Genomic DNA, 26,807 nt, shown 5'->3' with positions numbered 1-26,807 from the left:
GTCCAAATTCTTGAGTTTTAAAAACAACTGTAAACTGTTTTTTTCTCTGAGACCTCGATCCTCTGGTGATCCCATTCAGCAGGTTAAAATTGTCATCTCCCTGCAGCCTGGCGATCCTCAGGATTGGGCATTTTCCCTGGAATCTGGGAATCCGGCCTTGCTTAATGTAGACGCCTTTTTTCAGGCTTTAGGATTATTATATGATGAACCAAATTCTGTGGATCAAGCGGAGAAGACCTTGTTGGCCCTGTCTCAGGGTCAAGAAGCGGCAGAATTGTATTGTCAGAAGTTTAGAAAATGGTCTGTGTTGACTAAATGGAATGATGATGCTTTGGCGGCAATTTTCAGAAAGGGTCTTTCTGAATCCGTTAAAGATGTTATGGTGGGGTTTCCCACGCCTATCGGTCTGAGTGATTCTAGGTCTCTGGCCATTCAGATTGATCGGCGCTTGCGGGAGCGCAGTACTGTGCGCGCTGTGGCGTTGTCCTCAGAGCAGATGCCTGAGCCAATGCAGTGTGATAGAATTCTGTCTAGAACGGAACAACAAGGATTCAGACGTCAGAATAGGTTGTGTTTTTATTGTGGCGATACTTCTCATGTCATTTCAGTCTGCCCTAAGCGTACTAAGAGGATCGCTAGTTCAGTTACCATCAGTACTGTACAACCTAAATTTCTGTTATCTGTGTCCTTGATCTGCTCATTGTCATCATTTTCTGTCATGGCGTTTGTGGATTCAGGCGCCGCCTTGAACTTAATGGACTTTGAGTTTGCCAGGCGTTGTGGTTTCCCCTTGCAGTCTTTGCAGAACCCTATTCCTTTGAGGGGCATTGATGCTACACCTTTGGCTAAAAATAAACCCCAGTTTTGGACACAGGTGACTGTTGTGAACTCTATTTCTGGGCTCCCTCTAGTGGTCACAAGCGGTACTGTGTAGTGTTGTCTTTCTGCAGGTTGGCTTCATCAGCTGGTTCGTTATCCTTGGTTGGTTTTCTATTTAGCCCACCTGGATACTCAGTTCCTTGCCTGCTATCAATGTGTTCAGTGCTCTTCAGATTCCGTGTGTCTACCTTGCTCCCAGTCTCTCCAAGACAAGCTAAGTTTTTGTTTGATCATTTTTTGATTATCAGTGTTCATTATGTTTTTAGTCCAGCTCGCTAAAATGTGATTTCTTCGCTTGCTGGTTGTTCTAGGGGACTGAGTTTCTCCCCCCACACCGTTAGTTGTTGTGGGGGTTCTTGAAATCTCAGAGTGGATATTTTGTAAGGGTTTTTTACTGACCGCATAGATTCCCTTTTCTATTTTCTGCTATCTAGTATTAGTGGGCCTCATTTGCTGAATCTGCTTTCACCCCTGTGTATGTGCCTTCCTCTTACCTCACCGTTATTATTTGTTCGGGGCTTCTATATCTTTGGGGATTATTTCTCTGGAGGCAAGAGAGGTCTTTCTTTCTCTCTAGGGGTAGTTAGTTCCTTAGGCTGGCTCGAGACGTCTAGGAATTCAGGCACGTTCACCGGCTACTTCTAGTGTGTTTGGTTAGGTTCAGATTTGCGGTCAGTCCAGCTTGCCACCTCCCTAGAGCTTGTCCTATGTTTGTTACTTAGCTGGAGTAATTGTGATCCTCAACCACTAAGGATCATAACAGTATAGCAGGCCAAAAAGTGTTTAATGCATCGCAGAAGTGGGATAAAAAGAAGACCTGAATACATTTTATTTTTTTTTCTCCTCCTCCCGCTTTTCCTTTGCTGCAGTCTGTTTAGCTTCTTTCAGCCCCTTGAACTCTGGGTGGTTTTGAGCTCAGCTGCAGACATGGATGTTCAGACTCTGACTTCTAGTGTGGATCATCTTGCTGCACGGGTGCAAAGTATTCAGGATTTTGTTATTCATAGCCCTATGTCAGAACCAAAGATACCCATTCCTGAGTTGTTTTCTGGAGATAGATCTAGGTTTCAGAATTTTAAGAATAATTGTAAGTTATTTCTATCTCTGAGACCTCGTTTCTCTGGTGATTCCGCACGGCAAGTAAAGATTGTTATCTCCTTGTTACGTGGCGACCCTCCGGATTGGGCCTTCTCTCTGGCGCCAGGAGATCCTGCATTGCTTAATGTGGATGCGTTTTTTCTGGCTCTTGGACTGCTTTATGAGGAGCCTAATCTTGAGAATCAGGCAGAAAAAGCGTTGCTGGCCCTTTCTCAAGGGCAGGATGAAGCAGAGGTGTATTGTCAAAAATTTCGGAAATGGTCAGTGCTTACTCAATGGAATGAGTGTGCCCTGGCTGCAAATTTCAGAGAAGGTCTTTCTGAAGCCATTAAGGATGTTATGGTGGGGTTCCCCACCCCTACAAGTCTGAGTGATTCTATGGCTTTAGCCATTCAGGTTGATCGGCGTTTGCGGGAGCGCAGATCTGCTCATCCGTTGGCGGTATTTTCTGAACAGAGACCTGAGTCTATGCAATGTGATCGAACTCTGACCAGAATTGAGCGACAAAGTCATAGACGTCAAAATGGGTTGTGCTTTTACTGTGGTGATTCTGCTCATGTTATCTCAGCATGCTCTAAACGCTTAAAAAAGGTCGCTAAACCTGTCACCATTGGTACTATACAGCCTAAGTTTATTTTGTGGGTAACTTTGATTTGTTCTTTGTCGTCCTACTCGGTTATGGCCTTTGTGGATTCGGGTGCTGCCCTGAATCTGATGGATTTGTCATTTGCCAGGCACTGTGGTTTTGTCCTGAAGCCTTTGGAATTTCCTATTCCTCTGAGGGGAATTGATGCTACGCCATTGGCTGAGAATAAACCTCAGTATTGGACGCAAATGACCATGTGCATGACTCCCGTTCATCAGGAGGTGATTCGCTTTCTTGTTCTGCATAATTTACATGATGTTGTCGTTTTGGGTCTGCCCAAAAATCCAGTTTTAGATTGGAAAGCTATGTCTGTGTCTAGTTGGGGTTGTCAGGGAATTCATGGCGATACTCCATTGGTGTCTATTGCTTCTTCCACTCCTTCTGAGGTCCCTGAGTTTTTGTCTGACTACCAGGATGTATTTGATGAGCCCAGGTCCAGTGCCCTGCCCCCTCATAGGGATTGTGACTGTGCTATAAATTTAATTCCTGGTAGTAAATTCCCTAAGGGATGACTTTTTAATCTGTCTATACCAGAGCATGCCGCGATGCGGAGTTATATAAAGGAGTCTTTGGAGAAGGGACATATTCGCCCATCCTCTTCCCCTCTTGGTGCAGGATTCTTTTTTGTGGCCAAGAAGGACGGTTCTTTGAGACCGTGTATAGATTGTCGCCTTCTGAATAAAATTACAGTCAAATTTCAGTATCCTTTGCCACTATTATCTGATTTGTTTGCTCGGATTAAGAGTGCGAGTTGGTTCACCAAGATAGATCTCCGTGGTGCGTATAATCTTGTGCGCATTAAGCAGGGAGATGAATGGAAAACAGCATTTAATACGCCCGAAGGCCATTTTGAGTACTTGGTGATGCCTTTTGGACTCTCTAATGCTCCTTCTGTGTTTCAGTCCTTCATGCATGACATTTTCCGTGAATATCTGGATAAATTTATGATTGTTTATCTGGATGACATTTTGGTCTTTTCTGATGATTGGGAGTCCCATGTGAAGCAGGTCAGGATGGTGTTTCAGGTCCTGCGTGCCAATGCTTTATTTGTGAAGGGCTCAAAATGCCTCTTCGGAGTACAGAAGGTCTCCTTTTTGGGTTTTATTATTTCTCCTTCTGCTGTGGAGATGGACCCAGTCAAGGTCCAGGCTATTCATGACTGGACTCAGCCCATGTCTGTTAAGAGTCTTCAGAAGTTCTTGGGTTTTGCTAATTTTTACCGTCGTTTCATCGCTAATTTTTCTAGCGTGGTTAAACTTTTGACGGATTTGACCAGGAAGGGCTCTGATGTGACTAATTGGTCTCCTGCGGCCGTGGAGGCCTTTCGGGAGCTTAAGCACCGGTTTTCTTCAGCTCCAGTCTTATGTCAGCCAGATGTCTCTCTCCCCTTTCAGGTCGAGGTTGATGCTTCCGAGATTGGAGCAGGGGCTGTTTTGTCACAGAGAAGTTCTGAGGGCTCTGTGATGAAGCCGTGTGCTTTCTTTTCAAGAAAGTTTTCGCCTGCCGAGCGAAATTATGATGTTGGTAATTGGGAGTTGTTGGCTATGAAGTGGGCATTTGAGGAGTGGCGTCATTGGCTCGAGGGAGCTAGACATCGTGTGGTGGTCCTGACTGATCACAAAAATCTGATTTACCTCGAGTCGGCCAAGCGCCTTAATCCTAGACAGGCTCGTTGGTCGTTGTTTTTCTCCCGTTTCAACTTCGTGGTCTCATACCTGCCTGGTTCGAAGAACGTGAAAGCTGATGCACTTTCTAGGAGCTTTGTGCCTGACTCTCCGGGAGTTTCTGAGCCGGCTGGTATTCTTAGAGAGGGAGTGATTTTGTCTGCCATTTCTCCAGATTTGCGACGAGTACTGCAGAGGTTTCAGGCGGATAGACCTGACCGTTGTCCACCAGAGAGACTGTTTGTCCCGGATAGATGGACCAGCAGAGTTATTTCCGAGGTTCATTCTTCGGTGTTGGCGGGTCATCCTTGGATTTTTGGTACCAGAGATTTGGTGGCTAGGTCCTTCTGGTGGCCTTCCTTGTCGCGGGATGTGCGTTCCTTTGTGCAGTCTTGTGGGATTTGTGCTCGGGCTAAGTCTTGCTGTTCTCGTGCCAGCAGGTTGCTTTTGCCTTTGCCTGTCCCGAAAAGGCCTTGGACGCACATCTCCATGGATTTTATTTCGGACCTGCCAGTATCTCAGAGAATGTCTGTCATCTGGGTGGTGTGTGATCGTTTTTCCAAGATGGTCCATTTGGTGCCCTTGCCTAAGTTGCCTTCCTCCTCCGATTTGGTTCCTCTATTTTTTCAGAATGTGGTTCGCTTGCACGGCATTCCTGAAAATATTGTGTCTGATAGAGGATCCCAGTTTGTGTCCAGGTTTTGGTGAACTTTTTGTGCTAAGATGGGCATTGATTTGTCTTTTTCGTCGGCCTTCCATCCTCAGACTAATGGCCAAACCGAGCGAACTAATCAGACGTTGGAGACTTATTTGAGATGTTTTGTTTCTGCTGATCAGGATGATTGGGTGACTTTTTTGCCATTGGCCGAGTTTGCCCTTAATAATCGGGCTAGTTCTGCTACCTTGGTTTCGCCTTTTTTCTGCAATTCTGGTTTCCATCCTCGTTTTTCCTCAGGTCAGGTTGAGTCTTCTGACTGTCCTGGGGTGGATTCTGTGGTGGATAGGTTGCAGCAGATTTGGAGCCATGTGGTGAACAATCTGAAATTGTCACAGGAGAGGGCTCAGCGCTTTGCCAACCGCCGCCGCGGTGTGGGTCCCCGACTTCGTGTTGGGGATTTGGTGTGGCTGTCTTCTCGGTATGTTCCTATGAAGGTCTCGTCTCCTAAGTTTAAGCCTCGCTTCATCGGTCCTTATAAGATCTTGGAAATCCTTAACCCGGTGTCTTTTCATTTGGATCTCCCGGGATCGTTTGCCATCCATAATGTGTTCCATAGGTCTTTGTTGCGGAGGTATGTGGTACCTGTGGTTCCTTCTGTTGAGCCTCCTGCTCCGGTGCTGGTTGAGGGCGAATTGGAGTACGTGGTGGAGAAGATTTTGGATTCTCGTATCTCTAGACGGAGACTTCAGTATCTGGTTAAGTGGAAGGGCTATGGTCAGGAGGATAATTCCTGGGTTGTCGCCTCTGATGTTCATGCGGCCGATTTGGTTCGCGCCTTCCACGCAGCTCGTCCTGATCGCCCTGGGGGTCTTGATGAGGGTTCGGTGACCCCTCCTCAAGGGGGGGGTACTGTTGTGAACTCTATTTCTGGGCTCCCTCTAGTGGTCACAAGCGGTACTGTGTAGTGTTGTCTTTCTGCAGGTTGGCTTCATCAGCTGGTTCGTTATCCTTGGTTGGTTTTCTATATTTAGCCCACCTGGATACTCAGTTCCTTGCCTGCTATCAATGTGTTCAGTGCTCTTCAGATTCCGTGTGTCTACCTTGCTCCCAGTCTCTCCAAGACCAGCTAAGTTTTTGTTTGATAATTTTTTGATTATCAGTGTTCATTATGTTTTTAGTCCAGCTTGCTAAAATGTGATTTCTTCGCTTGCTGGTTTCTCTAGGGGACTGAGTTTCTCCCCCCACACCGTTAGTTGGTGTGGGGGTTCTTGAAATCTCAGAGTGGATATTTTGTAAGGGTTTTTTTACTGACCGCATAGATTCCCTTTTCTATTTTCTGCTATCTAGTATTAGTGGGCCTCATTTGCTGAATCTGCTTTCACCCCTGTGTATGTGCCTTCCTCTTACCTCACCGTTATTATTTGTTGGGGGCTTCTATATCTTTGGGGATTATTTCTCTGGAGGCAAGAGAGGTCTTTCTTTCTCTCTAGGGGTAGTTAGTTCCTTTGGCTGGCTCGAGACGTCTAGGAATTCAGGCACGTTCACCAGCTACTTCTAGTGTGTTTGGTTAGGTTCAGATTTGCAGTCAGTCCAGCTTGCCACCTCCCTAGAGCTTGTCCTATGTTTGTTACTTAGCTGGAGTAATTTGTGATCCTCAACCACTAAGGATCATAACAGGTGACCATGTGCATGGCGCCAGCCCATCAGGAAGACTGTCGTTTTCTGGTGTTGCATAATTTGCATGATGCTATTGTGCTGGGTTTTCCATGGTTGCAGGTACATAATCCTGTGTTGTATTGGAAGTCTATGTCTGTGACTAGTTGGTGTTGTCAGGGGGTTCATAATGACGTTCCTTTGATGTCAATCTCCTCTTCTTCCTCTTCTGAAATTCCAGAGTTTTTGTCTGATTTTCAGGATGTATTCGATGAGCCCAAGTCCAGTTCCCTTCCACCGCATAGGGACTGTGATTGTGCTATTGACTTGATTCCAGGCTGTAAGTTTCCTAAGGGCCGACTTTTCAACCTGTCTGTGCCTGAACATACCGCCATGCGGAGTTATGTTAAGGAGTCTTTGGAGAAAGGGCATATTTGGCCATCTTCTTCACCGTTGGGAGCGGGATTTTTTTGTTGTTGGTAAGAAGGATGGCTCCTTGAGACCCTGTATTGATTATCGCCTCTTGAATAAGATCACTGTCAAGTTTCAATACCCTTTACCTTTGCTTTCCGATTTGTTTGCTAGGATTAAGGGAGCTACTTGGTTTACTAAGATTGACCTTTGGGGGGCATATAATCTTGTTCGTATTAAGCAGGGTGATGAATGGAAAACTGTGTTTAATACGCCCGAAGGCCATTTTGAATACCTTGTGATGCCATTCGGACTAATGCTCCATCTGTTTTTCAGTCCTTCATGCACGATATCTTCCGGACTTATCCTGATACATTCATGATTGTATATTTGGATGACATTTTAATTTTTTCCGATGATTGGGAGTCTCGTGGAACAGGTCAGGATGGTATTTCAGATCCTTCGTGATAATGCTTTGTTTGTGAAGGGGTCTAAGTGTCTCCTTGGAGTGCAGAAGGTTTCTTTTTTGGGCTTCATTTTTTCTCCTTCATCTATAGAGATGGATCCGGTTAAGGTTCAGGCCATTCATGATTGGATTCAGCCCACATCCGTGAAGAGCCTTCAGAAATTTTTGGGCTTTGCTAATTTTTATCGCCGTTTCATTGCTAACTTCTCCAGTGTGGTTAAACCCTTGACCGATTTGACGAAGAAAGGCGCTGATATGATGAATTGGTCCTCTGCGGCTGTCTCTGCTTTTCAGGAGCTTAAACGCCGATTTACTTCTACCCCGGTGTTGCGTCAACCGGATGTTTCTCTTCCGTTTCAGGTTGAGGTCGACGCTTCTGAGATTGGGGCAGGGGCCGTTTTCTCTCAGAGGATTTCTGTCGGTTCCTTGATGAAACCGTGTGCCTTCTTTTCCCGTAAGTTTTCGCCTGCTGAACGCAATTATGATGTCGGCAATCGGGAGTTGTTGGCTATGAAGTGGGCATTTGAGGAGTGGCGACATTGGCTTGAGGGAGCTAAGCACCGTATTGTGGTCTTGACCGATCATAAAAATCTGATTTACCTCGAGTCTGCCAAACGGCTGAATCCTAGACAGGCTTGATGGTCTCTGTTTTTTTCCCGTTTTGATTTTGTGGTCTCGTATCTTCCGGGTTCTAAGAATATTAAGGCTGATGCCCTCTCTAGGAGTTTTTTGCCTGATTCTCCTGAGGTCCTTGAAACGGTCGGCATTCTGAAAGAAGGGGTGGTCCTTTCTGCCATTTCCCCTGATTTACGACGAGTTCTTTAGGAATTTCAGGCTGACAAACCTGACCGTTGTCCAGTGGGGAAACTGTTTGTTCCTGATAGATGGACTAGTAGAGTGATTTCTGAGGTTCATTGTTCTGTGTTGGCGGGCCATCCTGGTATTTTTGGTACCAGAGATTTGGTTGGTAGATCCTTTTGGTGCCCTTCTTTGTCGCGTGATGTGCGTTCTTTTGTGCAGTCCTGTGAGACTTGTGCGCGGGTCAAGCCTTGTTGTTCCCGTGCTGGCGGGTTGCTTTTGCCTTTGCCGGTCCCTGAGAGGCCCTGGACGCATATTTCTATGGATTTTATTTTGGATCTTCTGGTTTCCCAGAGGATGTCGGTTATCTGGGTTGTTTGTGACCGGTTCTCTAAGATGGTTCATTTGGTGCCTTTGCCTAAATTGCCTTCCTCTTCTGATTTGGTTCCGTTGTTTTTTCAGCATGTGGATCGTTTGCATGGTATTCCGGAGAATATTGTGTCCGACAGAGGTTCCCAGTTTGTTTCTAGGTTTTGGCAGGCCTTTTGTGCTAGGCTGGGCATTGATTTGTCTTTTTCTTCCGCATTTCATCCTCAGACAAATGGCCAGACCGAGCGAACTAATCAGACTTTGGAAACTTATTTGAGATGCTTTGTGTCTGCTGATCAGGATAATTGGGTGGCTTTCTTGCCATTGGCCAAGTTTGCCCTTAATAATCGGGCTAGTTCGGCTACCTTGGTTTCATCCTTCTTTTGTAATTTTGGTTTTCACCCTCGTTTTTCTTCGGGGCAGGTTGAGCCTTCTGACTGTCCTGGTGTGGATTCTGTGGTTGACAGATTGCAGCAGATTTGGGCTCATGTGGTGGACAATTTGGTGTTGTCTCAGGAAGAGGCTCAGCGTTTTGCTAACCGTCGTCGGTGTGTTGGTTTCCGGCTTCGGGTTGGGGATCTGGTCTGGTTGTCTTCCCGTCATGTTCCTATGAAGGTTTCTTCCCCTAAGTTTAAGCCTCGGTTTATTGGTCCTTAAGGATTTCTGAGATTATTAATCCGGTGTCTTTTCGATTGGCCCTTCCGGCCTCTTTTGCTATCCATAATGTCTTCCATAGATCTTTATTGCGGAAATATGTGGTGCCCGTTGTTCCCTCTGTGGATCCTCCGGCCCCTGTGTTGGTTGATGGGGAGTTGGAGTATGTGGTTGAGAAGATTTTGGATTCTCGCTTTTCGAGGCGGAGGCTTCAGTACCTTGTCAAATGGAAGGGTTATGGTCAGGAGGATAATTCTTGGGTTTTTGCCTCTGATGTCCATGCTGCTGATTTGGTCCGTGCCCTTCATCTGGCTCGTCCTGATCGGCCTGGGGGCTCTGGTGAGGGTTCGGTGACCCCTCTTCAAGGGGGGGGGTACTGTTGTGAATTCTGCTCTTGGGTTCCCTCCGGTGGTTGTTGATGGTAGTGCAGTTGCCTCTGGGTTGCAATCCTGGGTGGGTGTTTCTGCTGATTGCAGCTCTGACTGGGCTATTTAGGTGTGCAGGATCCATTAGCCCTTGCCAGTTGTCCATTGTTCTTGGAGGTGTTACATCTCTGTCTGGTTCCTCCTGCTCTGCTGCCAATTCAGCTAAGATAAGTTTCTGTTTTTGTCTCTGCAGCACACATGCTTTGTGCTTTATTATTCAGTGCAATTCATTGTGTTTATTTGTCCAGCTTAGACTGTGTTTGGATTTTTCAGTCATGTTGGATTCTCAGGAGATGCAGATATACATTCCATGTCTTTAGTTAGATGTGGTATTTTGGTATTATCTGCTGTGGATATTTTTAGGATTTTAATACTGACCGCTTAGTACTCTGTCCTATCCTTTTCTATTTAGCTAGAGGTGCCTCTTTTGCTAAATCCTGTTTTCTGCCTGTGTGTGTCTTTACTCTTATATTCACAGTCAATATTTGTGGGGGGCTGCCTATCCTTTGGGGTTCTGCTCTGAGGCAAGATAGAATTCCCATTTCCATCTTTAGGGGTATTTAGTCCTCCGGCTGTGTCGAGGTGTCTAGGATGTGTTAGGTACACCCCACGGCTACTTCTAGTTGCGGTGTCAGTTTAGGGTTTGCGGTCAGTACAGGTACCACCTACTCCAGAGAAAGTCTCATGCGGCTCCAAGGTCACCAGATCATAACAGTTGAGGGTTTATTTTTTAATAAAGGTAATACTTTAAAGGTTTTTTGGGGGGAGGGGAATTTTTCAAGGGATATCTGAAAATAAAATATGTGGCAAATATCTTTTAACATGGTGGGTTCACATTTCAATTTATTTATTTATTTATTTTTTGTGCGTGGAAATGGTTAGGTGCACCGGGTGTGTTTGTTTTTGGGTTTGGGTGTTCGCCTGCATGAACATTGCTCACATCATTTTAGCAGGGTGGTTATCGTTAAACATTACCTAGTTCGGGGGGTGGTCTAACTATAAATTCATTATACCTACAGATCCACCAGGTACCAAAGCTATCCCACAGTGACCACCCAGACCCACCCAGACGTGCACACATCTGGAATTGTTTAAGTAAGTTTTGAAGACCCTAAATCTGCCAATTCAATGTGTATAGCAGATTGCAAGTGTCTTTTTACTTACAGAGCCACCAGGGACCACCACCAGGGACCACAGCCACAATGTCCTCTTCTGACAGCCCTACTCCAGAGCAACAGCGTGTATTGGTAAGTTAACAAAAAAATTAAAATGGTTTTGTTTTTAGACTTTTCATTTTTGATAATCACTACATGCATTAATTATGTTTAAACAGGAAGCTGAATCAGATGAGGAGCTATCAGAAGGGGACGAGACGGGTGGAGAGATGCAAGTAGCGGAGGGACCAAGTGTAAGTTGTGGCGAAACAGTTGTTTCACACATCACACTGCACCAAACACAAAACAGATCTTCATACATAACTGAACACATAAAACATATGCCTACATTACAGATAATTATTTTCCTTTTTTTTCAGTCTCCTGCTGCTGCTGCACATTCTCAACACCGTGAAGGTTCTCCCTGCCGTTCCCAGAGTCGGCGTAATCGTCGCCGCGGTCGGCCACTGGTGAGTTGTAATATTTTATTTCTTCTCTTGGTTGTTTTTTGTTTCAGTGTACTAATTTTTTTTTTTCTTTATTTTCACAGTCCACACAGCGTGCTCCCGACGCAGATATGGATGACAGTATTGATGTGGACCGCCTCATTGAGGAGGTTCGCGAGCAGGAGCCGCTGTGGAACATGGCTGACCGCAGGCATGCTGATACCCATGTGACCCGTCGGCTCTGGGAGGAAGTATGCCAGAATGTATTGCCGAGGAGGGAGGACCTTCATCCACAGCAGCAGAGTACAGAATGTAAGTATTCACTTTTCAGTGATGTTTTGAGCTGAATGTAATGTATTATAATTAACAATTTTTTTTTTCTTTTCATTCTTGTCTTCACAGGTGTAAAGGTTAGGAAGCAGTGGCGGTCACTGAGGGATCGCTTCAAGAGGGAGTTTAACCTGGAGATGCAGGCCCCGAGTGGCTCAGCAGGAAGGAGAAGGACTAAATACAAGTATGGCCCGGCCCTGTCCTTCCTCACGGAAACCATGCTGAGTAGAGCGTAAGTATTCTACAGCCCACTAATAACCATGTTAGCCTGTCTAACTTTGTTTGGTTTCAGTCAGGGCTTTTTACTATCAATATATTAATTGTTTTTGTTTTTTCTTTCACAGCACCTTCTTCAGCCATCGGGCGCCTGCATCTACCTCGGCGCCCTCTGGAGCGATCTCTCACGAGTCCGCCACCGAGGGCCACGTCGGTAGGCCCCACACCTCTGACCCCTCATCTGACCCCTCTGTCCCCTCCACTTCCGCCGCCCCAAGCACTGGAGCATCATTGCAGCCTTCCTTACTTGAATCTGACGCTCAACAGTTAGCGTTCCCTTTACCCCACCCCTCTGATCCTGCCACCTCTAGACCACCATTAGGTTCGTGGCGGCAGCGACAGAGGGGTCAGGAAAGGAGCTATGCTCCTGAGTTCTTACATCTGAATGCAGCCTTCCAAAGCTCTTTCAAAATTTTGGGAGAGCAAGTGACTGCTGGTTTCAGCATGGTGCAAGCACGCATCAGTGAAACCAGCCGTGAAACCCGCAGTCGCTTGGATAGGCTGCATTCAGATGTAAGTCAGTCTCCAGCCAACCTTTTTTTTCAATCCATGCTCAGGAGCATGAAAAAGCTTTCTTTTGAGCAGCAGATGCGGGTAATGAATAGCTGCCATGATGCTCTACTTAAGGCCCTGTCTGAACCCCAAACTACCCCCACACCTCCCCACACAGCCACTACAACATTTCCACCCCAGGACCCATTTCTACACCAGGCCCCATCCCATTCCCAATTTCCACACCAGGCCCCATGCCATTCACAATTTCCACACCAGGCCCCCCATTACCAAACCCAGTCCCAATACCCAAGCCAGTCCCAATACCCAAGCCAGTCCCAATTCCCAACCCGGCCCCCAAACCAAATGTCTTCCCCACTGTTTTCTTCCTTGCCCAGCTTTCCTTCCCCATTAAGTATGCCACCTACCCCAACACCACCCCCCTCTGGTCAGCTTCCTGCTTTTACCCCCCCTTCCACTGCACCCCAACCCAGTAGGCTTTCCCCACCTATTGACATGGTCCAACCTTCCAGCCCCTCCTCCGCTAGTATCTCCACCCCACACTTTGAAGACCTGTAAAACTAATGTGTTGTTTTTAATGTTTAGAATTTTACAAAAAAAAAGTTAGAAAGAACTGATTATTTAAAAAAAATATATATAATTCAAATAAAATTCATTTTGATTTAAACTCTACTCTTTTTGTGTATGTGCCTTCATTTAGGTAATATGGTAACTAAAAAAAAGGTAAAAAATATATAAACACCACACGTTTAAAGGTATAACATATTGGGTTTATTACCAAGAAAACCACACTTTTGGAAACTGTTTATTTTTTGGGAAACACAATTTGTACAGAAACATAAATCCATGAAATAAAGATGTCACACAATGTTGTCTTGCCATGGAACCCGCCCAACAGGTGACACAAAATACTCCACAAAATGGTCCCTCATCCTGGTAACAGAACCTGTGGAGCGAACAGAGCTGCTGCGGTAATCCCACAAGGTTGTCTCCAATTCTTCATCATCAACGGAAACAGGCTCCTTGGACAGTACAAAGTTATGGAGCACCACACAGGCCGTAACAACCTCGTCTACTGTGTGGGTTTGCAGTTTTATTGCAGTCAGCAGAACTCTCCACTTTGCCGTCAATATTCCATAAGCACACTGACCACTCTTCTGGCTCGAGTAAGGCGGTAATTAAATACCGGTTTTGTTCTGTTTAAGTCTTGGCTACCATATGGTTTAAGTAGGTGCGGCGATAGCTGGAAAGCCTCATCACCTACACATACATATGGCATGGGTGGTCCACTTGTTCCCGGGAGTGGTCTGGCTGGCGGGAAATCATATGTATCTGCATACAAGCAACGGCCCATCGGAGAGTTTTTGAATACTTGTGAGTCGTTGGACCGGCCATAGGCTCCTATGTCCACAGCCAGGAATTTGCAGTTGGCGTCTGCTATAGCCATGAGTACAATGGAGAACTATTTCTTGTAGTTGTAGTACTCAGAGCCTGTTCCTGCCGGTTTAGCAATCCTGATGTGTTTCCCATCGACGGCACCAACACAACTTGGGAAATGGCACAGTTCCTCAAACAGTTCTGCACTTGTCAGCCAGATGTCCATTGTTGGTTGGGGGATATACTCCTGCTGTAAAGTATCCCAGATAGCCCGACAGGTCTCTTTCACTATTCCGGAAATTGTAGAAATGCCAAGCCGGAATTGATAGTGGAGTGAAGTTAGGGATTCACCCGTAGCAAGGCAGCTGTGAAAAAAAAAAAAATATGTTAGAAAAAATTGCACAGACCAACAACATTTTTAAATTTTTTGTTTCATGGTAAAGTTTCAATAAATAGCACTGTGGAAATTTTTGTTCTGATGGGACGCACAATAAAAACTGCATGAAACAGGTGTAAAACAGTGTAATGTCCACAAACAATAAAAAATAACATGCTGCAGAAAATGCAACGCAATGTTTCAGCTCAGTAATTTCTGCAGTATGTTATATGACATTAAATATGAGCAATGACATAAAAAAAGGCAGTGGAATGTCCGCAAACAAAAAAAAAATAACATGCTGCAGAAAATGCAACGCAATGTTTCAGCGCAGTAATTTCTGCAGTATTATTATTTATTGTTATAGCGCCATTTATTCCATGGCGCTTTACATGTGAGGAGGGGTATACATAATAAAACAAGTACAATAATCTTAAACAATACAAGTCATAACTGGTACAGGAGGAGTGAGGACCCTGCCCGCGAGGGCTCACAATCTACAAGGGATGGGTGAGGATACAGTAGGTGAGGATGGAGCTGGTCATGCAGCGGTTTGGTCGATCGGTGGTTACTGCAGGTTGTAGGCTTGTCGGAAGAGGTGGGTCTTCAGGTTCCTTTTGAAGGTTTCGATGGTAGGTGAGAGTCTGATGTGTTGTGGTGGAGGGTTCCAGAGTAGGGGTGATACGCGAGAGAAATCTTGTATACGATTGTGTGAAGAGGAGATAAGAGGGGAGTAGAGGAGGAGATCTTGTGAGGATCGGAGGTTGCGTGTAGGTAAGTACCGGGAGTATGTTATATGACATTAAACATGAGCTATGACATAAAAAACAGAGGCTTACCGCAGTGTAACCATCAGCCGCTCCGCCGGTGTGATGGCAAGCCTCATCCGTGTGTCCTGCCTTTGGATGACATCCCCAAGTTTTTCCAGCAAATAATCAAAATGCTCCATCCTCATCCGTACATAATTGAAAAATTTGTCTGGGTTTTGCCACAACTCCAGGTAGAGAGTGGACTGGACACCCCGGGTCATCCGCAGTTCATTTATAGGATGTATCCATAGTCGTCTCCGTCTACGTTGCTGCAGAAGCATCCTCCGTCTTTCTGCTGCCGCCTCCTTCTCCCGCACTATAATATCCAGGCGATTTGTCTCAAATATCACGCCAGTTACCACACTCGCAATCCTACCAAATACACCTTCCATCTCTGCCACTAAACTAAACCCTTTCAAAGATGGGCTGTAAAAACAGTCAGTATATAGTTTTCCCTATTTTCCAGTAGCCAATCAAATTTGGGAGACTCCCATTTTAAAAACAGATCCGTTGTAAAAACGGATGGTAAAAACGGATGGTAAAAACGGATGCAACGCATACAGTATTTAGATGGAACCGTTTAGCAGATTTGCGACGGATCCATCGAAATGCTGTATGCATTGCATCCGTTTTTCACTATTTTTGACGCATCCGTTTTTTACACAAAATGACGCATTTTGACATCTGCAGAAAAACGCTAGTGTGAAAGTAGCCTAAGGCAAAATAAATAACCCAAAACAAAAATGTTCCTCCACCACTTGAGCTATGTTCACACGCAGCGTTTTTGATGCGTTTTTCATCTTTAGCATTGTTTTCAGCCAAGACAAATGCATTCACTGGGAAATGTCATTGTAACATTGAACAACCTTAGCTGGCCATGTGGTGTGTGACACATCATCAGACACATCCTGTTTCATTTATGAAGGAGGGACTGTTAAAGGAGGAGGGCCATCAGGCGGACTTTAATCTTCTTAAAGGGACAGCAGTTTGTCCTCCCTATTCTTAGAGAGCCATCAGCTGGCTGGGCTTTGTTGTTCCCATTATTAAACAGTGTGTCTCCTGTACTGTTATTGCCTACGCATTGAATGCAAGGCATGACCCAAATTTAGATGCACCCCAATAACCCATTGAACAGACGTCCTAGAAGGCCACATGAAACCAAAGTTCCAATTTTTCTTAATTTGCTACTCCCATAATGTTAGCTTATGCATTCAATGCAAGGTCTGCCCTGCCCCAAAGTTACATGCACCCCAATAACCCTTTGAACCGACGCAGTGGATGGCCACATGACACCAAAGTTCCCATTATTAGGAAGTTGGTACTCCCATACTGTTTGACTATGCAGTGAATTGCGGTATTAAGCCTGAAGAACCTGTATTGGAGAATGTCAGTGTTGAGGATGAAGAACCAAAAATGGAGAATTGCATTTGCAGCGCCCCAGAGACCTGGTCGTTGCAGTAACGTCGCTCTGCCACTAAGGGGAGTGATGGTACGATGATTGCACTAAAGGAGTTCACCTGACCAGGTATCACAGTCACACATTACACTTCACACTCCGGCCACCAGGGGGAGCAAAGGGTTCTATGTATTAGGCCACTCCTCACACTGGTAAAACTGGGGGCTGGATAGGAAGTTAGGGAGAAGCTGACTGGGTTTTGCCCAGGTAACATCTAGTGAGAGAAGAGCGTTGCTTGGGAAGATTCAGGGGGGTCCCTGTCAGCGGTGGGATCCTGACAGTGGCCTAGCGAATAGGACAGATTGTTACGGAGCCGCGCCTGCACTACCTTGTGGCGGCACTTAAGAAAGGACACGAAGCTAAGTATATTGTGGAGAAGTGAGAAACGAGATCACAGCACAAAGGCGAGAGAACCAGTAGGAGTCGTGCCCTAAGATCGTGGCAACATCCTACTGAGGCGCGTAGCCGGTGGCCGGAACACCGAGGAAGTATTGGGCTCTAAGCATTACTTCAAACCAATGGCAGGGCAGTTAATTATAGGTTGGCTGTCTCACCTAAATCACCTAATGAAGACAACGGAGGCAATTGTGGGAGAGGGGCGTCTCTAGGGTCCCTATAAAATAACTCCAGGCCTACCCCGTCATACGGGTGCATCCTATCCATATCATCTGGGGGACGGAGAGAGAAAGGACATCAGAAACAGACACGACAATTGTGAGGACTATCCCGTGGTGCTCAGCAGGGAAGTACTACAACACCCAGGCGCTAGTAGCTAGGCACTGATTTCCACCTGCAAAGGGAACTCTGGATGTGCCTTCAGACCGGCCGGTCTCAGCCAGCCCTGTTAGCAGTGTTCTGGATTGCGGATCCCAAAGCCTTCAGTAAAGAGGTAAAGAGACTGCAACCCTGTGTCCTCGTTATTCATCGCATCACACACCACCACCTTTAATTGGACGCCCCTTAGCAGGGTCACGGACCGGGTCAGGCCACCGTGACAACCCCAAGACCGAGACAGAGAGGCCCAGTACCGAGTACCCCGTGGCCCTGCTTCTGGGGGCGCTCCACATTGTTGAAGCAGTGTAACGAACCCCTACAGTTCCCATTATTAGGAACTCTCATACTGTTTGGCTATGCAGTGAATGCAAGGCCTGCTCCAAATTTGCATGCACCCTAATCCCCCTTGGAAGAGACGAGGAGGAGGGACGTGGGGGATACACATCAACATACTGTGTAAATATATTTTTTACGGGCATCATAAACACTCTTTAACACAATAACTTGGCTGTTGCATCACGGAACACGTTCAGCCTGGTGATCTATTGGTAGTGTCTGAAGAGATGTGGAGGATGTCCTCCTAAAAATTATTTTCCCAATTTAAAGGAGCGGGTCTTCTATACTTGTAATGCCCATACACTAAGTGTATGGGCTGACAAACATTTGCCCCTGGGGGATACACATCAACATAATATGTAAACATTTTTTTACGGGCATAGAAAACACCCTTTGACACAATAAAATGGCAGTTCCATCACGGACCACGGTCACCATGGTGATGTAATGGTGGTGGATGATGAGGATGAGTAAAAGGAGGAGGACGACAACAGAAAAAAAGGCGAAATCACGAAGCGTATACCCATGTGTGGGTGTAAAGAGGTGCATGGTAATAGAGTTAACAAAAAAAGACACTGGAGTAGAGTTCTTTCACTGAACATTCAGTGGTGTACAGAAGTCTGGCCCAATCCAGCCCTTGTTCATTTTTATAAGAGTCAGCCTGTCAGCATTTTCAGTTGACAGGCGGATGCGCTTATCAGTTATAATTCCCCCAGCGGCACTAAATACCCGCTCCGACAAAATGTTAGCCGTAGGGCAGGCCAGGACGTCCAAGGCGTACAGTTCATGCCACGTGTCCAGCTTGGTTACGCAATAATTGTAAGGCACGGAGGAATCAAGGAGGATGTTGGTATAGTCATCAAGGTACTCCCTCCGCATCTTCCAAAACTTTGCACTCCTTGTGAGAGTACCTCACGCCTCAGGACCTGTGCGATGGGGGCTCTGAGAAAACTGTACCAGAACTTTTACAGTCTTCCCCTGCCTTTGCTGGATTGGAGTTCTGATTCTCTTGTCTGTACTCCTTGGTTGTCCAACGAACTGTGACCTCTGTCGCCAGCGTTTTCAGATGGGAATTTTTTTAATAATTCTGCAACAAGGGCCCTCTGGTCCTGCACCATTTTAGTACACCTGTCTGACTCTGCAATAAGAGATAGAAAGTTCTTCTTGTAGTGTGGGTCTAGAAGTGTCACCAACCAGTAATGACTGTCACCCAAACTTTTGAGAATGCGAGGGTCACGGAAAAGGCAGCGTAACATAAACTCAGCCATGCGTGCCAGACTGCTAACAGGCAAGACTTCCGTGTCCTCACCAAGAGGACTACTGACCATGCTGACCTCCCCTCCTCCCTGTCCTCAGGCCATCCACGCTGAACAGATGGTATGACAGTTGTGTTTGTAGTACCGTCTATAGTGCATGAAAATAGCTCCTGTTCTTTCTCCTCCTCCTCTTCCTCATTGTCACCCAATCCACATTGGGATGAGATGTGGGTGGGCTGTGTGTATTCTCCACGTATGGTTCCTTGCTCAATCTCATCAATCTCCGTCTGCAATGCATCCTCTTTGATAGTGAGCAGAGAGCATTTCAGAACACAGAGAAGTGGGATGGTGATGCTAATTATGGTGTCATCGCCGCTCACCATCTTGGTTGATCAAAGTTTTGGAGGATAGTACATATGTCTAACATCCATGTCCACTCCCGAAGGTCTTATGTGTGGAGTCTGAATACCAATGACCTTGTTGATTCTGATAGTCAACAACTGCCCTCTTCAGCTAAAAAACCTTTCCAACAACTGCAGTGTAGAGTTCCAATGCATGGGGACATCACACAACAGTCGGTGAGCTGGAAGCTGCAAACGCTGCTGAAGCAGAGCAAGTGTGGCGGAATCTGTAGCTGACTTTATGAAATGGGCACACAGCCTGTGTACCTTGACAAGGAGATACGGAAGGTCCGGGTAGCTTTTGAGAAGCCATTGAAAAGGGAGGTTAAGCACATGGGCCACACTCATTTGTTCAGACTGGCCTACCACCTCAATGCATTAACCTAACCATCCCTGTGTGGCCCATTCTAAAAAAACCAAAAAAAAAAACATAATCAGGTTCCTCGCATCATGTTCTCATACACTTTATGCAGTTAATAGCACTCTGTGTCTGTACTGCTACATACTTAGGCAGTGAACTGGTTCATGCAGCTTTACATGAACACCCGAGCCTTACACTATGGCCGGTCCAAATAACTAAAGCAATTGTTACCATCCACCTCTCGTGTCTCCCCTTTTCCTCATAGTTTGTAAGCTTGCGAGCAGGGCCCTCATTCCTCCTGGTATGTTTTGAACTGTGATTTCTGTTATGCTGTAATGTCTATTGTCTGTACAAATCCCCTCTATAAGTTGTAAAGCGCTGCGGAATATGTTGGCGCTATATAAATAAAAATTATTATTATTATGGGCCAGGCATGGTACGTATGTTAGCTCGCCTCACCTCAGAGTCGCCATCAGATTACAGTCATTGTCATACACGACCATGCCTGGCTGGAGGTTCAGCGGTGTCAGCCACAGATCTGAAGAGGAGGAGGTGCAGGAGCTGTACACTGTGAGGGCAACCCTGATTGACGTAGAGCCCACAATCCTCGGTGTCGTGGGGATGTGTTCCATCCCAAGGTCTGAGTGGGTCCTGGCTTCCAGTATGTTAACCCAGTCTGCCGTCAGCAAGATGTACCGTCCATGCCCAGAGGCACTTCTCCATGTGTCCGTGGTTAGGTGTACTTTCCCAGTAACAGCATTGTTGAGGACACAGCTAATGTTGTGGGACATGTGGTTGTGTAAAGCGGGGACGGCACCCCTGGAAAAATAGTGGCAGCTGGAGAACGAGTACCTTGGGACAGCCGCCACCATAAGGTTCCGTCTCCACAAGCCTAAAAGGCAACATTTCGAGCGCAAGCAGACGAAAAATGTGTGAATTTAGTAGTGTGGCTTGTGAAGCATTGGCAGCGTATTTGCACTTGTGTTTCAAGGACTGGGGTATGGACAACTGAACGCTGCGCTGGGACAAGGATGAGGGCGTGCTTGATGATGGTGCTAATTGAGTGTGTGCAATTAAAGGTGCAGGGCAGGAGGCATTTTCACATGCACCATGGACAGGGGATTGGCTTGCACGCACAACAGTGGAAGAAGCAGTGGTGTCACCTGCAGACAGTGTTCCTGGAACCTGGGACATGGGCCACTAAGTCATGTGCTTTGCTGCTATGTGCCTGATCATGCTGGTGGTGGTCAGACTGGTAGTTTTGCTACCCCTGCTGATGTGGGTGAGTCGCCCACCAGGGCAATGGGGATACTCAGTACCGGGTCCGGTCGCTTTTGGGGATGTCACGGTGGCTGCAACCCGGTCTGTGGCCCTGGGCGCTCATTTAAGGGAAATTAGTAAAGTCTATTCGTGTCGCCACCTGTGGTTCTCGGTCAGTGGGACCAATGCTGCTTACAGGGGTCCTCTGGGGTGATGTTGTTGCAGCCAGATCGTGATGCTTCCCACAGGTGAAGCGGGTCCCCAGGACTCCCAAGGTGTATGGCAAGGATCGTGTATGCCGGCAAATAAGTGGAGGACACAAAGTTGTTAAGTCTTTACCTGGTTTACTGGTAGAAGCAGTCCACAGTCCAGGATACCATGCACGGGTGGTGATGTGGTCCGGCCGGCATGGAGGCAAAGGTGATCCCTCTCCCAGGTGAGGTCCGTAAGCCTTCCTACTCAAGCTAACATGAGAGCTGCCTGTAGCTTGCCGGCAAGTCCTCTCACTCCTGTCCTAGAACAGGTACCCATATGATGGGCATCTTGAGCCATTTTACAGGGTGTCTATCATAGTTACATAGTTATTAAGGTTGAAGGAAGACTTTAAGTCCATCTAGTTCAACCCATAGCCTAACCTAACATACCCTAACAAAAAAGACCCATGTGGCAAAGAGTAAGCTCCACCTTAGGGAAAAAAATTCCTTCCCGACTCCACATACGGCAATCAGACTAGTTCCCTGGATCAACGCCATATCAAGGAATCTAGTGTATATACCCTGTAACATTATACTTTTCCCGAAAGGCATCCAGTCCTCTCTTAAATTTAAGTAATGAATCACTCATTACAACATCATACGGCAGAGAGTTCCATAGTCTCACTGCTCTTACAGTAAAGTACCCTCTTTACTGTCTGTTATTATGCTTAAACCTTCTTTCCTCCAGACGTAGAGGATGCCCCCTTGTCCCTGTCTCAGGTCTATCATTAAAAAGATCAGCAGAAAGGTCTTTGTACTGTCCCCTCATATATTTATACATTAACATAAGATCACCCCTTAGTCTTCGTTTTTCCAAACTAAATATCCCCAAGTGTAATAACCTGTCTTGGTATTGCAGACCCCCCAGTCCTCTAATAACCTTGGTCGCTCTTCTCTGCACCCGCTCCAGTTCAGGTATGTCTTTCTTGTACACCGGAGACCAGAACTGTGCACAGTATTCTAACTGTGGTCGCACTAGTGACTTGTATAGAGGTAAAATTATGTTCTCCTCATGTGCATCTATTCCTCTTTTAATGCATCCCATTATTTTATTTGCCTTTGTAGCAGCTGCCTGACACTGGCCACTGAATATGAGTTTGTCATCCACCCATACACCCAGGTCTTTTTCATTGATGATTTTGCCCAGAGTTTTAGAATTAAGCACATAGTTATTCATCTTATTTCTTCTACCCAAGTGCATGACCTTACATTTATCCCCATTAAAGCTCATTTGCCATTTATCAGCCCAAGCTTCTAGTTTACATAAATCATCCTGTAATATAAAATTGTCCCACCCTGTATTGATTACCCTGCAGAGTTTTGTGTCATCTGCAAATATTGAAATTCTACTCTGAATGCCCCCTACAAGGTCATTAATAAATATGTTAAAAAGAAGAGGGCCCAGTACTGACCCCTGTGGTACCCCACTGCTAACCGCGACCCAGTCCGAGTGTGCTCCATTAATAACCACCCTTTGTTTCCAATCCCTGAGCCAGCTCTCAATCCACTTACATATATTTTCCCCTATCCCCATTATTCTCATTTTATGTAACAACCTTTTGTGTGGCACCGTATCAAAAGCTTTAGAAAAGACCATATACACTACATCTACTGGGCTCCCTTGGTCCAGTCCGGAACTTACCTCTTCATAGAAGCTGATCAGATTAGTCTGACAGGACCTGTCCATAGTAAACCCGTGCTGATACTGGGTCATGAGGTTATTCCTCTTCAGATACTCCAGTATAGCATCCCTTAGAATGCCCTCCAGGATTTTACCCACAGTAGAGGTTAAGCTTACTGGCCTATAATTTCCGAGTTCAGTTTTTGTCCCCTTTTTGAATATTGGCACCGCATTTGCTATACTCCAGTCCTGTGGTACAGACCCTGTTATTATGGAGTCTTTAAAGATTAAAAATAATGGTCTATCAATGACTGTACTTAATTCCTGCAGTACTCAGGGGTGGATCCCATCCGGGCCCGGAGATTTGTCCATTTTAGTGATTTTTAGACGCCGCCGTACTTCCTGCTGGGTTAAGCAGGTGACACTTAATGGGGAATTTTTGTTATTACTGATCATATTGTCGCCATTGGATTTTCTTTTGTAAATACTGATGAAAAAAAGTCATTTAGCATATTGGCTTTTTCCTCATCCTCATCCACCATTTCCCCCAGACTATTTTTAAGGGGGCCAACACTATCATTTTTTAGTTTCTTACTATTTATGTAGTTAAAGAATATTTTTGGATTATTTTTACTCTCTCTGGCAATGAGTCTCTCTGTCTCAATCTTTGCTGCCTTGATTTGCTTTTTACAGGATTTATTTAATTTTTTTGTATTTATTTAATGCCTCCTCACTACCTACTTCCTTTATTTCTCTAAATGCTTTCTTTTTGTCCCTTATTGCGCCCCTTACAGCTCTATTTAGCCATATTGGTTTCCTCCTATTTCTAGTATGTTTATTCCCATACGGTATATACTGTGCACAGGTCCTATCCAGGATGCTAATAAACGTCTCCCATTTTCTCTGTGTATTTTTATGTCTCAGGATATCGTCCCAATTAATTGCACCAAGATCCTCTCTCAGAAGTTTAGTGTCCTTGTCGCCCCTCTACTACACATCTTATTAAAGGAGACATGGAAACTTATTATTTTGTGATCACTATTCCCCCAGTGACCCCCAACCCTTATATTTGATATGCGGTCTGGCCTGTTGGTTAACCCCTTCATGACCCAGCCTATTTTGGCCTTAATGACCTTGCCGTTTTTTGCAATTCTGACCAGTGTCCCTTTATGAGGTAATAACTCAGGAACGCTTCAACGGATCCTAGCGATTCTGAGATTGTTTTTTCGTGACATATTGGGCTTCATGTTAGTGGTAAATTTAGGTCGATAATTTCTGAGTTTATTTGTGAAAAAAACGGAAATTTGGCGAAAATTTTGAAAATTTCGCAATTTTCACATTTTGAATTTTTATTCTGTTAAACCAGAGAGTTATGTGACACAAGATAGTTAATAAATAACGTTTCCCACATGTCTACTTTACATCAGCACAATTTTGGAAACAAATTTTTTTTTGGCTAGGAAGTTATAAGGGTTAAAATTTGACCAGTGATTTCTCATTTTTACAACAAAATTTACAAAACCATTTTTTTTAGGGACCACCTCACATTTGAAGTAATTTTGAGGGTTCTATATGGCTGAAAATACCCAAAAGTGACACCATTCTAAAAACTGCACCCCTCAAGGTGCTCAAAACCACATTCAAGAAGTTTATTAACCCTTCAGGTGTTTCACAGCAGCAGAAGCAACAAATAGGGGAAAAATTAACATTTAACTTTTTAGTCACAAAAATTATCTTTTAGCAACAATTTTTTTATTTTCCCAAGGGTAAAAGGAGAAACTGGACCACGGACGTTGTTGTCCAATTTGTCCTGAGTACGCTGATACCTCATATGTAGGGGTAAACCACTGTTTGGGCGCACGGCAGGGCTCGGAAGGGAAGAAGCGCCATTTGACTTTTTCAATGAAAAATTGGCTCCAATCTTTAGCGGACACCATGTCGCGTTTGGAGAGCCCCCGTGTGCCTAAACATTGGAGCTCCCCCACAAGTGACCCCATTTTGGAAACTAGACCCCCCAAGGAACTTATCTAGAAGCATAGTGAGCACTTTAAACCCCCAGGTGCTTCACAAATTGATCCGTAAAAATGAAAAAGTACTTTTTTTTTCACAAAAAAATTATTTTAGCCTCAATTTTTTCATTTTCACATGGGCAACAGGATAAAATGGATCCTAAAATTTGTTGGGCAATTTCTCCTGAGTACACCGATACCTCACATGTGGGGGTAAACCACTGTTTGGGCACATGGTTAGGCTCGGAAGGGAAGGAGCGCCATTTGACTTTTTGAATGAAAAATTATCTCCATCGTTAGCGGACACCATGTCGCGTTTGGAAAGCCCCTGTGTGCCTAAACATTGGAGCTCCTCCACAAGTGACCCCATTTTGGAAACTAGACCCCCCAAGGAACTCATCTAGAGGCATAGTGAGCACTTTAAACCCCCAGGTGCTTCACAAATTGATCCGCAAAAATGAAAAAGTACTTTTTTTTCACACAAAATTTCTTTTAGCCTCAATTCTTTCATTTTCACATGGGCAACAGGATAAAATGGATCCTAAAATTTGTTGGGCAATTTCTCCTGAGTATGCCGATACCTCATATGTGGGGGTAAACCACTGTTTGGGTGCACGGCAAGGCTCGGAAGGGGAGGCGTGCCATTTGACTTTTTGAATGGAAAATTAGCTCCAATTGTTAGCGGACACCATGTCGCATTTGGAGAGCCCCTGTGTGCCTAAACATTGGAGCTCCCCTACAAGTGACCCCATTTTGGAAACTAGACCCCCCAAGGAACTTATCTAGATGCATAGTGAGCACTTATAACCCCCAGGTGCTTCACAGAAGTTTATAACGCAGAGCCGTGAAAATAAAAAAATAATTTTTCTTTCCTCAAAAATGATTTTTAGCCCAGAATTTTTTATTTTCCCAAGGGTAATAGGAGAAATTGGACCCCAAATGTTGTTGTCCAGTTTGTCCTGAGTACGATGATATCCCATATGTGGGGGTAAACCACTGTTTGGGCGCACGGCAGGGCTCGGAAAGGAAGGCACGCCATTTGGCTTTTTGAATGGAAAATTAGCTCCAATCATTAGCGGACACCATGTCGCGTTTGGAGAGCCCCTGTGTGCCTAAACATTGGAGCTCCCGCACAAGTGACCCCATTTTGGAAACTAGACCTCCCAAGGAACTAATCTAGATGTGTGGTGAGCACTTTGAACCCCAAAGTGCTTCACAGAAGTTTATAACGCAGAGCCATGAAAATAAAAAATAATTTTTCTTTTCTCAAAAATGATTTTTTAGCCCACAATTTTTTATTTTCCCAAGGGTAATAGGAGAAATTGGACCCCAAAAGTTGTTGTCCAGTTTCTCCTGAGTACGCTGATACCCCATATGTGGGGGTAAACCACTGTTTTGGCACACGTCGGGGTTCGGAAGGGAAGTAGTGACGTTTTGAAATGCAGACTTTGATGGAATGCTCTGCGGGCATCAGGTTGCGTTTGCAGAGCCCCTGATGTGCCTAAACAGTAGGAACTCCCCACAAGTGACTCCATTTTGGAAACTAGACCCCCAAGGGAACTTATCTAGATGTGTGGTGAGCACTTTGAACCCCCAAGTGCTTCACAGAAGTTTATAACGCAGAGCCGTGAAAATAATAAATGTGTTTCCTTTCCTCAAAAATATTTTTTTAGCCCAGAATTTTTTATTTTTGCAAGAGTAACCGGAGAAATTGGACCCCAAAAGTTGTTGTCCAGTTTCTCCTGAGTACGCTGATACCCCATATGTGGGGGTAAACCACTGTTTGGGCACATGCCGGGGCTCGGAAGGGAAGTAGTGACGTTTTGGAATGCAGACTTTGATGGAATGGTCTGCGGGCATCATGTTACGTTTGCAGAGCCCCTGATATGCCTAAACAGTAGAAACCCCCCACAAGTGACCCCATTTTGGAAACTAGACCCCCCCAAGGAACTTATCTAGATGTGTGGTGAGCACGTTCAACCCCCAAGTGCTTCACAGAAGTTTACAACGCAGAGCCGTGAAAATAAAAAATCATTTTTCTTTCCTCAAAAAATATGTTTTAGCAAGCAATTTTTTA

General features: G+C 45.3%; 1 protein-coding gene across 1 annotated transcript; it reads left to right on the top strand.

Annotated features, from left to right (window-relative positions):
• The first annotated feature begins 7,829 nt into the window (after window positions 1-7,829).
• On the top strand, window positions 7,830-13,101 carry LOC143817408 (uncharacterized). The gene is made up of 7 exons (XM_077298803.1): window positions 7,830-10,816; window positions 10,888-10,968; window positions 11,055-11,129; window positions 11,256-11,345; window positions 11,426-11,633; window positions 11,724-11,883; window positions 11,996-13,101. Exons 2-7 carry the CDS (start codon window positions 10,924-10,926, stop codon window positions 12,996-12,998), a joined length of 1,581 nt encoding a protein of 526 aa, XP_077154918.1. The 5' UTR covers window positions 7,830-10,816; window positions 10,888-10,923; the 3' UTR covers window positions 12,999-13,101.
• The last annotated feature ends 13,706 nt before the right edge of the window (window positions 13,102-26,807 follow it).

The sequence above is a fragment of the Ranitomeya variabilis genome, chromosome 3 (genome assembly GCF_051348905.1).
Source record: "Ranitomeya variabilis isolate aRanVar5 chromosome 3, aRanVar5.hap1, whole genome shotgun sequence".
NCBI lineage: Eukaryota > Metazoa > Chordata > Amphibia > Anura > Dendrobatidae > Ranitomeya > Ranitomeya variabilis.
The sequence above is the reverse complement of the archived record's forward strand: the minus strand, read 5'-3'. Positions and strand labels throughout refer to the sequence as shown.

What these genes read in the sequence shown, in the direction of transcription:
- LOC143817408 (XM_077298803.1), top strand. Translation starts at nt 10,924, where the DNA reads ATGTCCTCTTCTGACAGCCCTACTCCAGAGCAACAGCGTGTATTG. An exon ending in AAGTAGCGGAGGGACCAAGT is followed by an intron (nt 11,130 to 11,255) that starts GTAAGTTGTGGC and finishes CTTTTTTTTCAG; the next exon opens with TCTCCTGCTGCTGCTGCACA. An exon ending in GTCGCCGCGGTCGGCCACTG is followed by an intron (nt 11,346 to 11,425) that starts GTGAGTTGTAAT and finishes TTATTTTCACAG; the next exon opens with TCCACACAGCGTGCTCCCGA.